The sequence below is a fragment of the Argopecten irradians genome, chromosome 6 (assembly GCF_041381155.1).
Source record: "Argopecten irradians isolate NY chromosome 6, Ai_NY, whole genome shotgun sequence".
Taxonomy (NCBI): domain Eukaryota; kingdom Metazoa; phylum Mollusca; class Bivalvia; order Pectinida; family Pectinidae; genus Argopecten; species Argopecten irradians.
This window is the reverse complement of record NC_091139.1, coordinates 36,487,481-36,504,496: the sequence shown is the minus strand read 5'-3', so window position 1 is coordinate 36,504,496 and position 17,016 is coordinate 36,487,481. Positions and strand designations below refer to the sequence as shown.

Genomic DNA, 17,016 nt, shown 5'->3' with positions numbered 1-17,016 from the left:
TGCTTGTGATAGAATCTTATACCTTGGTAGCTTAAATTATTCATTTAGCAGAGTTCTTCCTGATATGTTAGATTCCTAGTTTGATTTTGAAGTTTTCATTGACTTGTCTTATTACCCAGCATCTTTGTGAAGTATGTCAAGGCTTGAGACCCATTTTTCTGTATTTATTATTTTGTTTTTGCAGCTGAAGAAGACATGCATCATCTTGAGATTGAACTGGCCAATTCTATTCCAACTTTGTATCCAAGTCAAATGGGTGTCTCTGGTAAGGTAGTGACATTTACCTTTGAAGGAGCATGGGGGATGGAAGAGGCTGCAGTACAAACATTTGGCAAAGAAAAGCTGTTCATACAGGTTTGTTGTTTCAGAATGTCTATCAGTTAGAACATTTGGATTTACTTTGATTGCATCCTGTGTGATAAGGAGGTAAACATGGAGAAAATTGAAATTTTTGAGTTCTATGTAAGATTTAATCAAAACGACCCTTTTAGTGGTGTTGAAAGAAATAAGGTTAAGTTAAAGCAGAATTCAGTTTCAGGCTGTTATCATATATGACACATTGTTGTCTTAATCATATTGCCTTTCATACAACATCTATTTCTAGTAAGGCAGAAATGGAAGACTGATATAAGTTCCTTTTATCGTAGTTATTGATGTCAGATTTTCTTTTGATTGGAAATCAGCATGAGTTAATAAACTTTAAAGGAATGTTTGTAATACAATTCTGACCAAATTTTATTTGTTGAGTCAATTTGACATTAAAAATCACTACCATTATTCTAATCAAATGAGATAAAGATAACTAATCATTCTTATAAGTAGGTATGCAAATCACAAATGAATGGGAATTTATATCATTTTAGCAGTCGATGAAGCCAAAAGTTTCCCTACCTACAAATGCAATTTGTGTGAGAGCAAGATCAGATAGTCCGGACTTTGAAATGGTCTGTATAATACTTGTAAAAAATGTTTACAATGATGAAAACTACAAAATAATATTATGTTTTATATTTTAATTCATGAGCAGTTGATCTTAATTTATGAACAATAATAAGTTTCATTTCACTATACAAATGAAATAAAATTTGGGATTTCACCTTATAAATAGCATAATGGATGTTATTATATATATTATATGCTGTAAGACAGGTGAAATACAATGCATAAGGTAATAGTGTCCATTTTACCCCAACCTTTATGTGAATTGATAGTAATGATTCTTTATACAGCTATATATTTGATGAAGTATATGTATATTTTAAAGGACAGTAACTGTGATGAATTAGAGGAAGACATTGGAACTGCACAAAACCATCTTACTGAGCAGAATTGTCCATCGAAGTGCACGATGCCTGCAACTACTATGAGGGTGAAGGTATCTGTACCATGTACACACATAGTTATAGACAGTTCCCAGAATTCCACTACAGAACCCGTCCAGGCTATTGCTATGAAATATCTCCAGCCTTGTCCCTCACAGGGATTGAGGACCACTTCTGAACCTGAGGTAGCCATGTGTGCAGATGGAAGTGCAGCACTCTCTGATGAACAGTGCAGTCCAGTGCTGTCTAAAGTGTCAGAGCCTGTATCGTATGTCAGTCTTGGAAAACTGAAGTCTATGAAAACAGCTCAACCAAAATCTGCAGGTGAAGTCAATACATTTGTTTTGTTATTGAAAATTTTCACTATTTTAAATTTTTGCTTCACAATAAGCCATTGTAATGATTCTTTGATAGTTTCTTGGTATGATTGATGCATAAAAATAACTTTATTTCTTTGTATATTTGTCAAAATAATGTGTATATTACATTATGCAGGTTGAATTTTTAGAATTTCTACTGTCTTACAATTGATGAGATTATTGCTCTGTCATATCAACCATGTATATTTCTAGAAATTCCAACCCCAAAAACTCCAACCATTCGAGGTCAAGCGAAGGTGAAAGTTAAAACTCCTGTTGTAATTTTGACTCCAAACAGTGGTACTAAGAGCAAAAAGTCTTTGAAGAAGAAAATGGCACCTGCTGAAAATTTAGAAAAAAACCCTGATGATCAAGGTTTGTAAGTTTCATAATATCCATAGCAATATCAAACATACCATCTACTGACATTTGATCTGAGTTGAGTATCATCAGCTGATGGGCTTTTCAAATCATCTTTCTTCCTTGGTCTGTCTTTCCAATTCTTGTTTCCACTCTTTCTCATATCATAAAGTGCTGAAGGAATGTTACTTTAATTTCATATATAAGTTCTCCTAGTACCCTAGTCGTACATATTGCATTTTATGGGACTGGTCAATCAACAAGATGGCCGACAGCAGCCATCTTGGATTTTGATAGTTGAAGCTTGTAATCGCTATTTCTCGCAAGGTACTAAAGGGATCTTTCTCTAATTTCATATGTAGGCTCCACATTCATTAATAAAATGGCTGACAGTCACCCATCTTGGATTTTGATTGTTTGATGAGCACTTTCCATTGTCAGACATATATCATCCTCTGGGAACTCTTGCTAACAGTAATATTTTTAACACTGACTCCTTGTTGATGTTGATAGGTGACTTTTCTATTTTGGGTGAACTGTTTAAATCACCGGGTTGCTTCATAGAGATGTTATACATATATGCTTTGCTGTAGTACTTCATGCTGACGTTATTCATATAAAGAAGAACTTAAATCATGATAGCCGTGATATTTTTTCTGTTTCTTTTTTAAGAAAATCCTGGTATCAAAGCTGCAGCAGGAAAAGGAAAGAAAATGGTTGTCACAACTGAATCATTACCGGGAAAAGTTGACAGCATTAAAGCACTTGCAGAACAGAGGTAATTCATAATTATGTTCAATCAATTTTGCTTCCATTAGACAATGGTGGATAATATACAAAATGTGATATGATAAGGCACACCAGTCCTCTGCCTGTAAAACTGGAGGGGACTATATGGTTTTTGACTCCATCCGTCTGTGTGTCTGGTGGTTTCCAGATGATAACTTGACAATGAATCTATGGGTTTTATTGAAACTTCATATAATGATAGCTTATGAGGAAACACAGCTTAGAACTGAATCTTGAGTCAAAAGGTCAACTTTAAAAGTCACTGTTGGACTTAATGAACAAAACTTAAGTGTATTTTACTGCTAGCATCCATAGAGGTTAGGAATTCAAAATCATGTAAACAAAGGGAGGGCCATGATTTCCAATTTGCTGATGAGGGTAATAACTCCACATTTTTATATGATTTCATAGAAACTACAGGTAAGCTATTGAAAGTAATATACAATAGCTCAAGGGAAATGGGAAATTGCAAAAACTGAGTGTTTGAGTTTGGGTTGCTTCAATTTTGAAACAAATATTTTTATACCATTTTGTTTCATTCATTTTCATTTTTGATTGTTTTTCTAGAGGCAGTGTAAATGACAATAACAGAAGAAAGGCTCTGCAGAAAAAGAAAACCTGTGATACAAAGAGTCAAGAAAATACAAAAAGCACTACTTCAGCTGCCGGCATTCCCAATCCTAAGACAGTTGACCAACCCAAGACGAAAACCAATTTTCCTACTTCAAAACAATCGAAAGCTGGAAAACAGACGACTAAAGATCAGGATCAAACCCAAGGGCCCGATTTTAATGCACTGAAAATTGTTGAACAGATGTCTAAAGAAGCTAACAAAGAAGACTTTGCATTCCAATCACAAGACAGTCTGATCAATGATGAAACATCTGATGAAATTTGCTCAATGGAAAAAAATGGACTTTCTTTCTCTGAGGACTGTAATATTGAAGTTGAATGTTCAAAGAAAAGGTCTAAAGAAAAACGTTCTAAAGTGTCATCAACAGAACATACTAATATTGAACAGTCAGCTAATCTTGATAATGCTGAAATCACAAAGGACACTTGTAAAGATGTCAATGAAAAGAAGCAAGTAAGCATAAGGAAAAGTTTGAAATCAAAAAAGGGCAAAGGAGTGAAGATGAACGATACTACACCCAGTCAGGAGATTCGTGATAATTTAGAACTTGATGTGATACAAAGTTCCTGTGCTCTTGAAAATATGGAAAGTGGTCAAATTTCAAACCCTGAACCAGAATTTGCTGCCTTAATCCTTGTTAATGCAACTGACAACCAAAATTTACCAACAAATAAAAGTATTACCGCTGAGAATAAAAGCATGAAGGAAAGTCAAGCTAAAGGAAAAAAGAGAAAAGAACTTACAGCAGATATTGCCAGTAATTCTAACAAAGGCCAAGAAAACGTGGAAGATGGATTAAATCAAAACATGGATGTCAGTGTAACATTTGGACATGGAAGACGAAATAGAAAGTTAAACAAAACTCATGATCAGGACAAAAACATAGTTAAACAAACAAAAACAGCATTAACCTGTTCTGATATTCATGAGCCTGATTATGATGTATTGGATATTGCTTCAACAACCTCTGAAAATGAAAATCAGAAAAAGCAAACTGAACAGCAAAAACAGAAAAATACAGTGACAGAAGAATCGCAAACAAGGAAGAGCAACTCAAAGAAACCAGGTTTGGATGTTTATGACTTTGATGAAGTAGATGAGATGAGAATGTCTTTTGGGACTGGAAAGAGAGCAAAGACTAGTCGACTTATTGAACATGAAAATAACATTCAAAATGAAACTGAAAGTGTCAGACAGTGTAAAAATGATAGTGTCATGATTCATGAAAAGAAATCTGGAAATAAGGACAGAAAAACGAAAAGGTCTGATTGTGAGAAAGGTAACATTGAAGTGACTTGTGATGAAGAGATTGTTACAGTTAGTGATGCAAATGATGCACCAATTCTACAAAATGAAAGTAAAAAATCGAAAAGGAAAAGAAAATCTGCACAAAAACCTAAAGCCACTACATCAGAGGAAAACACTAGAAAAACAAGATCTAGAAAACTTAACACTGCTGCGGCAAATGCTCCGGAATCTGATGTAGAATCTCAAGTTGATAGGGAAGTGGAAGTGATACAAAGTTCATTTGAGCCAGAAAATGATGAAAAACCTTTGGATAATGGGAAAGGAGACAAAGGAGTTTTTAAATGCCCTTCGGATGTACAGCCACAAAAAGGAAAGAAGAAGAAGACCAAACAAATTCTGGCTTCAACACCATTAGATAATGTTGAGGCAGGTGATGTGAATTTCGATGGTGAAAATGAAATTATTTCTTCCATAGATTGCAGCAACAGTGATGGAAATAAAAGCTACATAGAACATTTAGGGAAAGAGAGTATCCCTAAAGACAAAAGAAGGGTTACTGAAAAGAATAAGAATGGGGTGTCTACTGTAGAACATAATGACAATTTTGAAAATGATGAACAAAGAGATCAACTGAGAGAATTTGAACAAAATAAAGAGCGCATATTAGAAAGTAACAAAGGCAAATCCAGTAGACCTAAAAGGAAGGCTGCACAATCAAGAGAAGATTCAAAACCCAAATCAAAAACAGAAAACCAGGTAATGGAGAATCCTATCAGAGGCAACAAGGACATTGAAGTTGATGATGCTCAGATTGTCTGTAGTAAAGATGACATGCAAAGTGAGGATGGTTTAGTCATTGAAAGTGATATAAGGAAAGCAAAAGTAACAGGAAAGAAATTAAAGAAATCTAATAATGTTAGCACCGGTGTGGAGACACAAAGTGACAATGGACAAGAAAATATGTCTCACACTTCCAAGAAAAGGGAGAAAAGGAAGGCGAGACAGACAGCCCTGGAAAGTACTGATGACTCTTTGGAGCAAAATACTAGGTCCATTAGACTAAGAAAACTTGCTGAAAAAGAATCTGACTTTGAATCTCAGAATGACAATGAGATAGAAGTAATACAAAGCTCTCTTTCTCCAGAAACTGATGAAGGAGTTTTGGAGGGTAGAAAACCTTCAAAAAATACATACAATGGAATTTTCAAAGTGCCTGATATTACTAGGCCAGCAAGAAGAAATATGAAACCTAGGAAACAAATATCAGAAGAAACAACGCCTTCAGAAAATGCTGATAAAGACATTGAGGGTTTTGATGAAGGGATAATTGGTGACACAGATTCTTCTACAGAGTGTTGTGAGATAGAGAATGACTTTGAAAAGAAGCCATTGGAACAACAGCCACACAACAAAGAGGATGAGGAATTGAATTGTTCATATGATAATTCCCTCTCTTTGTTTACAACAAATCTTTCACAAGAAAATACAATCAGATCTTTAAGTCAGAGGAAATTCTTCAAGGAAAGATCAGGATCTGCAGTATTCGAGAGACATGATGTACAGAGTGCTTGTATGTCTGCCGCGGGTGTTCAGAGGAAAAAGTCTTGTGAGGTAGAATATGGTAACAGTAAGAACAGAGTGTATTTAGCAATGTCATACTCCGCAACAGATAGAATCGTGGCACCAGAGAAGGATGTTACTGCTGGGGATCCGTATGATTTTGACAAGGAATGTGAAATATCTTGGAAAAGGTCTGAAAACTATAGCAAGAAAAGACAAAAGAATAATTCAAATGCCAAACATGGAAAGAATGAAGCTCCACTTAAAAGGCATCTCCAGAAATCTGATTCCTCATTGAAAACAAACAAATCGGTTTCTAAAGAAAATATGAATGGATCATCGTTCAAGGAGAAAGCTAAGATATGTGATAGTAATAAGAATGCTTTTATCAAAGGAAAAAAGAAAATTTCAACAAAACAACCACTAGAAGTTGTTGATGTAATAAGTGATAATGACAATGAACAAGATTCAGTTTGTTCCACAGGTCAATCATCTCCATATCAACCCAAAAAATTGGCAGATAAACCATGTAAAAGTCGGAACGAGAAAGCAAAGAAAGAAATGACTAGAAAAGATGTTAATAGATTGATGGCAAGATTTTTAGGCAGGAGAGGCAATGGGAACACCTGTTATAACACAAATGAAAATGAAGAGTTTGATCACCATGATGATCTTTGTCTTTCTAAACGTGACTCTTCTAGTCCATTAAAGATTCCACAGTGTGAAATTACTTTCGATGATGTCGGTATTCCACGACTTCAAGGAGAAAATAATATTTTACCTTGCTTCAAACATCACACACATCAAAGAAATCGACCCAAAAGAGCTAGACTAGACAGTTCAAAAGTACATGACGATTGTAATACTCAATTCAAAGGAAAACAGGAAAGCAATTCAAAAGCCAAAGATATAATGAAACAAAACGCTGATAAAGGATCTAGGTCAAACAGAAAGAGCACCTTTACAGAAGAAATTGAAAATGTAGACTCAGAAGAGGTGTCAGAAGTGTCAGATGATCAATTGTACAGGTAATGGTGGGGAAAAATAACAAAAACAATATTTGTTTTATATTCAGTTTATATTTACTGAAATTTGTTTATATGTCCGAAGGGCAATTGAGTGGCCTTAAATGCTGTGGTGTGACATCCCTCGTCTGTCCTGGCATAATTTTTTCTCTTAAATAAACTTTTCTCAAATGGAAAGTGACCCAGAAACTTTTAGCATGCTTGGATGAAGGGCTACAAAGTTTGTTAAAAGAAATGACCTTGACATTCATTCTAAATCTTAAGGGTTAAATATGTTAATTACATGAAATGCCTTATGAATAGTTCAATAAATGGCCAAGAGACCTGATGTTAAACCAGTGTCATGTTTAGATAAACTGATTCTAGATTTATGATATTTATAAATTTTTAGCTTAATTAATCTATTTTATTTAATTTTATGTAAAGACCAACCAAAAATGCCTTTAGCCAACTTCAAAGGAAATAGGATTACCAAGAAGCAAGTGAGCGATTTAGGCCCTATTTGACCTTAGTCCAATGTCCTTAACCGGAGTGAGAAAGTATTTCTAATTTTGTTCAAATGAATGGCCTTGGCTTTCATTATGTTTATAAAGGTCTAGAATCTGTTTTATCTTATTTTCATGGTGATTGGGCGATGTAGTGGTTAAGCCACTGGCCTTTCACCTAGCCGACTGGGGTTCGATCCCCAGCACGGACGTGAAAAGGTCAGGGGTCACCTACTCGATCACATGAGTTTTTCTGGGCACTCTGGTTTCCCCCCACTCTAAGACCCCTCTCGCCTTTTCATTAGGGCCATCGAAAGTGATTTGTACAATTTATAACTTGTTTTGCAATCGATGTAAAATAAATAAAGTTTATATATAATTTTGCGTAAAGACCAAAATGCTTTTAGATTTTATGTATATACATTTATATAAACGTAGGACTAAGATATTAAGGTAACTAGTGATTGTTTGTTGATGTCTAATATCCTTACCCTTGACTTTGTAGATCTGATGATATTAATGTAGATGATGGATATCCACCTGAAAACAGCATTCTAACCAAATTCAACCAGTTTTGCAAGGTAAGATGTCTTGAACAGTTGTGTATTCTGACATTTGTAAATATGGCAGCTTGAATGGATTAATTGTTGGTGCATAAGCTGTGCTATTATCTACTCTAATGGTAAAGTAGTATGATATATCTGACTGTAGGTTAATGGTTATGATACCAATTACAACGACTCGCATAAGTATTGATTTCTCCTTTGAACTGTATTTATTGTTTGTGATTAAAACGTCTTCCTCCTATTAAGTAAATGACACGCGATACAAAGCAAGGCTTCCTTACCTAATTGCTGATGTTGTATTTCAGAATATTGTTGGAGAGTCGGATGATAATGTACCTATGGAGAACCCAAGGTAAAGATGATATTGTCAATCAATACAAACATATATCTATTTATAGAGATCAAAGTGTTTAATTGGACCCACCAGGCCATTGGTTATAAATACTTTTCTCAACAGAATATACATTGTGATAGAATGGCATTTTCCATCCATCTATCCATTATCATTGTCAAATTTCTATTTAGACTTGCTTGATTTACTGTTAATGAGTTTATACGAAAAGCTGTTAGATATTTATTAGTTTTATCTTTGTCTGGCTTTCAGTTTCTGGACTGATTGATGTTTAACAAATTCTGCTGATAAATTTGGTTTTTCGATTGTAAGCCAACAGTTCCTATATAGTGCTCTACATATAAAAAGATATTCCTTAAATAGTATTTCTGTAGTCAGTTTATTACCAGTTTGTTTAATTGACTTTAATTTTAAACATCAATGTAAACTACTTGCAACTTGATATCCTGTATATGCTGTTCCTGGATTAGAGATCAAATGCAAATACCGTATGTAGAATTAATATTAAGGTGCGCTGTCCTTGTTGTTGCAATCAGCAGTTATATTAAAAAATAATTGTTTTGTTTATTTGCAGAAAGGAAACAAGCAGAAAATCTGAAGATGCAAACAAGAGAAAAGAAAAACAAAGAAAATCAACATGCAGAAAAAATGACAGTAGATTCGTAAGATTTTCAATCATGTTCTTGCACACTGACCTCATAAGCATGGCTTGTGACCGCTTTTATTCATATAACCATATATATAAAGTCTATATACGTGTGTATCATTAAAATTGTAGTTCACATAGAATATTTCATTTTGATATTCTGAACTAAAATAACTTACTGAATTGAATTTGTTATAACCCCAGTATGAGGAGTGGAGGAAGGGGCTAATTAAATTTAGAATCTTATGGATTTTTTACATTTTAACATATCTTCTCATTTACACTTTCTATTTCTATTATAATCAAAAATTGAATTATTAAGTAAATTTGTGGACAATTGAAAGAGTTTAAGAAAATTGTTTGTAATATTGAAATAAAGTTACCAGTATTGTGTGCTATAACGTAGGCCGAATATGTTATAATTTTGGTATATGCTCTCTTTTGCAGAACATTGCTAATGCTCTCAGAACACCTAAATTTATCATAAATGATGAAGATCATGTGGAAATATGTAGCATTAAGACCCCGATGACACTTCCTTGTAGTGGTAAGTATAAGTCATGTTAAAATGCATTGAAGGTAACCCATGCATTCACATGTGAAATTTTTCAGCACATGATCTAGTATACCAGCAAGTTTTAATAAATTTAATAAATTGTGTTGTAACATGTGGTACATAAAATTGATGTAAGTTTTGAAACCTAGTGAATGGGTGTCTCCATGAAAATTGGGATATTAAACTCATTCACCTCTTAAAATTCAGAACTGTTCCAGCCTTTGAATCAGTAGATTTCATATGTAACTTTAAGGGGGAATGAAACAGAAATGTGTGTAGATTTTTGAATGGAAAGCCATTAACTTACTGATAAAAACATATTTCAGATACTGAAGGTAGCCAAGAGAGTTTTCAACCTGAGGATTTACAGATCCAAACTCTGCAGGTACTTTCTGTTGGCATTGTAAATGTTGTAACAATTAGTGGTGAGGCACTAAATGTCTTATTGATTCTACTACATGAAAAGATCATATACATAACTTTGTGCTTTGTTGATTTCTGATTTGTAATGCATTTTACCATGCTAGGCTCCATTTAAAATAGAGATCTTTATTACAGGAAGTCAATAGAGAATGTAACATAAGCAGAGATAAGAGGTTACTGCAACAAAGAAAAAATGATGACCTCTCAGGATTGGTGTCAGGTAGGTAGCATATTGTGATTGATGCATCGTTTTATCTATTCATCTTACTGCTAAAAATACAAAATGGAATAAATAAGATGGATAATGATAAGGCAGTTACATATGATCAAAGAATGTATTAAAGTTTGCTAAAAGTTTTAATTCTAACCATTTCTTATTATACCCCCCACAACGAAGTTAAGGGGTAATATACTGGAATCGGGTTGTCCTTGTGTCCGCCCGTCCGTTTGTCTGTCTTTAGACACAACTAGACACAACTTCTCCTAAACTACTCAATAGATTTTGATAAAATTTGGTACACAGAACCCTAACCCTTAGGCTAGTGATTACTTTTGTGCAGTGTGCCGGGAGTATTTGTCGTCCACTCTGGCAACAGTTTTAGTTTATATTTACTTGATTGCTTGTGAGCTTTAAGATATATTAAAAACGACTTTAATTGAAACTAAATATTTGCATTTGGTGGCTTTCAGGATTTTCAACAGAAGTGAGGCCTTCAAGATCATCATTAAAGAGAAAATATGACATATCCTTTTGCCTTATAATTAATATATGACATATTGGAAGTAACATAGTATATATAGCACAATATTAAATACAACTCATATTTCTGTGTGCGTTAGAATTTCTGCTGCAATAAGTAAAGGTTAAAGTATGCCCTTTCTTAGGGCGCTCAGACTTACTCCATTTCTAAAAACCTGGCACACCCTTAATTGACCTTTTCTGTTAATAGGACAAACAAATATCAACCAAACCAAATTAGTACACAATATGTTCAGTAACTTCCATGTTTGGCCTAGTAGTAGTGAATAATCCTTAACCTAAGCACCAATTATTTCACTGTGATGATGAGGGTGATGTGTGCAGAGACAATCTCAGTGCTGGTTATGACCTTACAGACGAAGTAGAGATGCCACACTTTAGACCCAGGAGACTTTTTAGTTCTGGCTTTAAAGGTATTATTTGTACCGAACTGGTAACAGACTCGTGTATAATTAAAGTTTCATAATGTGCATGTTTGCACCAGTATGGAGAGGAGACCATCCTTAAACACCCTTCTGACAAAGAAATTAAAACAAATCCATACAATCATCAAATTTTGTATCTAAATGTGTACACATATTGCCAAATGTGTTTAAGATTGTATTTTATTCGATTTTTCCAAGACTTGAAGAGGTCCTTATACTGAAAAATGGCTTGTTTCAATTTCATGAAAAGGTATCAATTTTGATCAATGTTGAGTCAATGCGTTGGAAATTATATCATAGTTTAAAGTTCCAGAATAGAATGTTATAAGAATGGATATAAAATTCTAAACTAATTGTTGATATATTTTGTGTCTTGTTTAAAAAAGTTTCAATATTCAGCTGTTGTAGAAATCACTGGTAGTAGTGATGATGAAGACAAGGATGACTCGTCTATTACACCAGAACACATCTCCTCACCACAGTTATATAACACAACATCAAATGAGATGTTAGGCGGATCTAGGAGTCACCTGGAAAGTATGGGTGTAGATGCTGGCGTTTCCATGATTGTCAAAGCTTTTGGAATGGATTTTAAGAAGCAAATGCAGGTATACTCAAAGCTTTGTATTTTCTTGAAAATTTATATTCTTTGTCCCAACAGATATTTCTGGTATTCAAATACACATAATACATACCTTTTTCATATTTTAAGATAACTTAACTGGGATAAATTTAATGAAGGATTTGAAAATAGAAAACATATAATACTGAATAAAAACTCAGTGTTCCTTTGTCTCATGGATATTATCTGAAAAGATTAAAAAAAAAACCAACAAAAAACACTGAAAACATTTGTCTAGATAATCCATAATATTATGAGTAGAACAATTGTTGGATAGATGTGTTTTCACCTAAATTACTTTTCTTTAAGAAAAAACAACACTGTCTAGATGTCTTGGCAAAAACAGCTATGAAGTCTAGTCAGAAGCATTTAAGAAACATTCTTACAGACTCAACAGAAAGAAGGTAATACTTACTTTACTGGAAATAAGTCATCAAGTTTAACAATGTTACTACATGTAGCTCTCTGATTACACTGAACTCGACAAAGTCTCCTGAGTAATGTTCTGATGTAATGTCATCAAAATGTCATGTTTTAATTAAAAATGAAGCATTATATAGTTACATTTAACTCCTATAATCGAAATGAATACAAATTGAATTTGGATATAGGTCAAACATACTGAAACGGTTTGAGAAGAAATTGATGTCGGAGTTGACTGAACTTTCAAAGGATGTCAAAATTCTGGAAGATACTGAAGCAAAAACTTTGGTAAGATTGCTATAATTTCATGTTATCCACTCTGACAGTGGTACAAGATATTTAGGGTTTAGTATCATAATTTTGACCTTTTATCCTGATTATTACAATTGGTTTTGTATTAATTTCTGAATTAAAATAGACTTATTGAATTAAAATTATTAATTTGGATTGCTTTTCGGGGTCAAAGATCGTTGTCACTGATACTATAAATAGAAACTATTTTTACAATCTAAAACTGCAGGCATCATATCCCTTTCCCTTTAATTCTTGTTTGTTTCCATGAAGAAATTACATTGTATTCATAAATTAATCACTTTTTCGCAATCCTGAGAGACTAAATCACAGGCATTGATGCAATGATAGCATGCAACATGGAGGATCTCAAATGCTTCAATCCTTTAAATTGGTCTATTTCCAGGATTTTTTCCAGCAGCAGATGAAAACTATTAATAACTGCATGATTTCTCAAGAACGAAGGTACAATTAGTAAAAAGAGATACAGTGTGATAAAAATGAGATTATAAAATTATGAAGATAATAAAAATATCATTGCATGATTCCAGATTATTAACACTATAGTTTTATTTATAATACTTAAAAGAATTCATTGTTTGTCAACATCAAAATAATAATGTCCTTAAAAATAAATCGACAAATGTGGTTTCTTGTAGCCTAAATTCATAGAAAATTGTAAAACTATAATTGAATATTTTAAGCCCTATCTCTATTTTAAAGGGTATTTGAAACACTATCAATGTAGAAAATAAGGTGTTATTGTTTTACGTTGCACTAGATCTAATTTTGATTTTAAATAATGTCTCTAGATTGGAAAACTTGAAAAGAATGCAGATGGACTTCACTGCAAGCATGTGTCATATGAACCAGTATGAGTCCAACCAGCAGGTAACGATTATTAGGAACAATGATTTCTAATACCGTGGTATGTATGGAAGCACTTTATAGATCAGAGATCCTTTAGATTTCTCTCAAAAACATACAAATCTTTCTAGTGAGATAAATATATCAGTTCTAAGTGATTCTTAATTATGAACTTTAAAAAGTTGCACGTATTTGTTTTTATCGCTGTATTTATTTGTTTTATTTAATCACAATATAGGGTGTAATATCAAGTGTTCAAAATGTTAATTCCCACATTAAAACTCGCATTTAATGGTTATATGGTAAATAATTTCAGAAAACATTCAAAAATGCAATGAAGAAGGACTTGACCGTTATGGAAAAGAAGTTACTTGCAGATGCAGTAAGTTTGTCAATATTTGAAATTTAACTGAATTTATGAAACAGGGGAAAGAATTTGTTTCAACGTTTAAAGAGATATATTTTCATAACAATTATTTGCATAACCTGAAATTGATTGGTGTTTTTGGGGTTTTTTTCAGCAAAGACAGGAATTAACGTCTATGAGGAGAAGTCTTCACACAATGATTGGGTAGAATATGAACCTTCCTATTTGGGGACGTGATGTACTGGGTGATTAAGTGTGACTTTTAGAAAACGTGACATTGCTTTTGAACATCAAAGGATTTTACAGAATAATTAGGTTGTAAATAATGTTGTTATAAACTTAGAAGGACATGATTATATCCATATTTATATTGCGTCATTCATATAACTGTAATGCTCAATGTCTGTTATTTTGTATTATGATGATTTATACTTTTATAACTGTACGAGTTTTCTGTTCAAATCTTATTGTACATAATGCTGTTTTATGTATCAATCATATGGATAATGTCAAAAACATGTATGTAAATAATTAGTTTTGTTGTTATCGTTAGAGGAATACATTATGACATGTACCCGGTACTTGTAAGCTGGATTGCCTTATACCTGTGATGTCTTTATAATGATAAGATATTTTACATCGTTGTGATTAAACTTGATATTTTATGGTGTAAATGAATCATTTCATATTAAAGCTCTTTATGACAGAGCTATCAGTAATACAATAAACGTTGAGGAAAAAATAAGTTACAAAGTAAAAGGAAATATAGAATTATGTAGATTACAATAAACTTTATAAGGTATGAATGTCATGGCGGAGATAAATGTTGTGGTTTCAATGACATTCTCATTTATTAAGTTTATGTTTGTCCATATTTATTAATAAATAGTTTCATTATTGTATTTATGTATTATATCATGTTCTGCATGTAACAGTATTTTGTCACATGATCAAATCTTATTTTTTTGTTATTTGTGAAGGAATACCAATATAAGATATTTTCAATTCATTCTGAGGAATTTTTTTCCGATATTTAAACATGCAAAGATATAACTGTTGTTTAAAATAAAAAAATATCTGTTAGCTGTTAACTTGGTGTGCACGTCTTCTTTTACATTTAATTAGGGCATCCAAGACTGACGGAAACAAGATTCCAAATTGTTTCATATAAATGCAGTTATCATCTTAATTTGAATCTAGAATAGAAAGATGAAGTGAAGGTAGAATGTAACATTGTACGTAGAAGTGAAAATAAAAGCTGCTTTGTCAACTCGCCCCTGTATCGCCCACCTTAATATTGTAATATTAGTACTAAAAGGGACTCTATTTCTTACCTCTAACGGTTTTCAATTTACTTTCACATAGTAACTAGTTATTTTAAATATTTAGTTCTTGTGTTATTTTATGTTTCCATATTGGTACAATCTCATCACTAGACCAACTTTCTTTCGCGGCTATTAAATTTCGCGATTTCAGTTCCAAAAGAGGTTCGCGGAGGTTAATTTTCCCGGAATGAGAATATATCGAAATATTTAGTTTAATGTGTATTTTAAAAATTATGTATTCGCGGAGATAAACGTTCGTGAAATAATTTGGATAGTGAAATTCGCGAAAGTAAATCGCACGCGAAAAAATGTTGTTCTGCTATATGCACGATACATTGCAGTTATATAGTAACATTATATCACGCTGCATGTTACATCAAACTAAAAGTTGCCAACCTGAGGTTGTAGCGACCACACAAATCTTCCTATTTGGAAGTTTCGCAAATGCAAAATTGTTAAAATGAGTTGCCTATATTTTTACTAAATGGTGTCCAGGGATTGGTCATTTCTACAAAATCTTTTCTAGTAGCGGTTAAGTTTTCCCTTTTACTACAACTGTCCTAGAATGAGTCTACCACATTTTGTGCCAAACTTATTCCTTCAAATTTATCAACTAGGCCTATATGGTTTTGCTCAATGACTAACTCCGATTTGAAACAAATATATTGACACATACATGTAGGTTCAGCAGCCTTTCTTTCCAGATGACTTAAACATGGAGGGAAAACAAAAATGGATATATTTGAAAAAGTACAATACTGTATAAGAAAACCCAAGGTGTTTTTCAAAGAAAAGTCATATTCTTTAATACCTGTTATGCAAAATGAGATAAAATCCAAGATCAGCATGAATGTGCAATGCTATTGCGTAAAAAATATCAATTTTGGTTTATTTAGTTTATAGTCCTATTAATAGCCAGGGTCATGTAGGGATGTGCCAGATTTGATGGAAGAAAATCGGAGTACGCGGTGAGAAAAACCATCGACAAGCGGTCAGTACCTGGCAACTGCTCCACATGGAATTCTCACTATTATGCATAATTACATACTTTATTGCATCGTATTCGGAAACAGTTGGTTCGCATGGTTGCCATGTAACTGTAGATATCTACTTAAAACCGATTTCCTAAAAGTTACTGTTTCTTTGTCACCACAAAACTATGTAATAATTAGTTTATTTTTTTTTTGTTATATGTGCTTTAAAATAGGCAAAAGCGAACCTGGTAGGTTCGCTTTTGCCTATAAACTATTAAAATGATATCTTGATGTAACGATTTTCACTTTACTCTCACAAAGTAACTAGTTATTTTAGATATTTCGTCCTTGCGTTACTTTATATTTCCATATTGGTACAATCTAATTAAACGGAATTATAATATCAGCTATATGCATGATACAATGCAGTCATATAGTAACAAATTAAATCACGCTGCATGTTACATCATACACTTATTAACAGGTTGCCGACCTAGTATTGTAGCGACCACACGAATCCATTAAGTTATCGAAAATATCAAAATTATGCAACAATCATGCATTTATGACTTAACACAACGGAAATGAAAACCATTTACGATAATCTTCTTGGTTAAGTTTTCAATGCACGCACTCC

The 17,016-nt window shown here is 33.0% G+C and overlaps 1 protein-coding gene across 2 annotated transcripts in view; it reads left to right on the top strand.

Annotated features, from left to right (window-relative positions):
• LOC138325765 (titin homolog) overlaps window positions 1-15,183 on the top strand; it is a 32,601-nt gene extending 17,418 nt beyond the window's left edge. The window contains exons 13-33 of one of the 2 annotated variants that reach the window (XM_069271646.1): window positions 185-354; window positions 867-944; window positions 1,265-1,646; window positions 1,895-2,056; window positions 2,714-2,819; window positions 3,398-7,300; window positions 8,288-8,363; window positions 8,654-8,700; window positions 9,275-9,362; window positions 9,794-9,893; window positions 10,229-10,287; window positions 10,461-10,545; window positions 11,016-11,068; window positions 11,372-11,498; window positions 11,910-12,118; window positions 12,442-12,536; window positions 12,744-12,843; window positions 13,253-13,311; window positions 13,659-13,737; window positions 14,030-14,095; window positions 14,235-15,183. In XM_069271646.1, the coding sequence (XP_069127747.1) occupies window positions 185-354; window positions 867-944; window positions 1,265-1,646; window positions 1,895-2,056; window positions 2,714-2,819; window positions 3,398-7,300; window positions 8,288-8,363; window positions 8,654-8,700; window positions 9,275-9,362; window positions 9,794-9,893; window positions 10,229-10,287; window positions 10,461-10,545; window positions 11,016-11,068; window positions 11,372-11,498; window positions 11,910-12,118; window positions 12,442-12,536; window positions 12,744-12,843; window positions 13,253-13,311; window positions 13,659-13,737; window positions 14,030-14,095; window positions 14,235-14,288 (6,098 nt within the window). In that variant the 3' untranslated portion in view covers window positions 14,289-15,183. Of the gene's footprint in view, window positions 1-184; window positions 355-863; window positions 945-1,264; window positions 1,647-1,894; window positions 2,057-2,713; window positions 2,820-3,397; window positions 7,301-8,287; window positions 8,364-8,653; window positions 8,701-9,274; window positions 9,363-9,793; window positions 9,894-10,228; window positions 10,288-10,460; window positions 10,546-11,015; window positions 11,069-11,371; window positions 11,499-11,909; window positions 12,119-12,441; window positions 12,537-12,743; window positions 12,844-13,252; window positions 13,312-13,658; window positions 13,738-14,029; window positions 14,096-14,234 lie in introns of both variants that reach the window. The other variant, XM_069271645.1, reaches the window with a different exon arrangement.
• The last annotated feature ends 1,833 nt before the right edge of the window (window positions 15,184-17,016 follow it).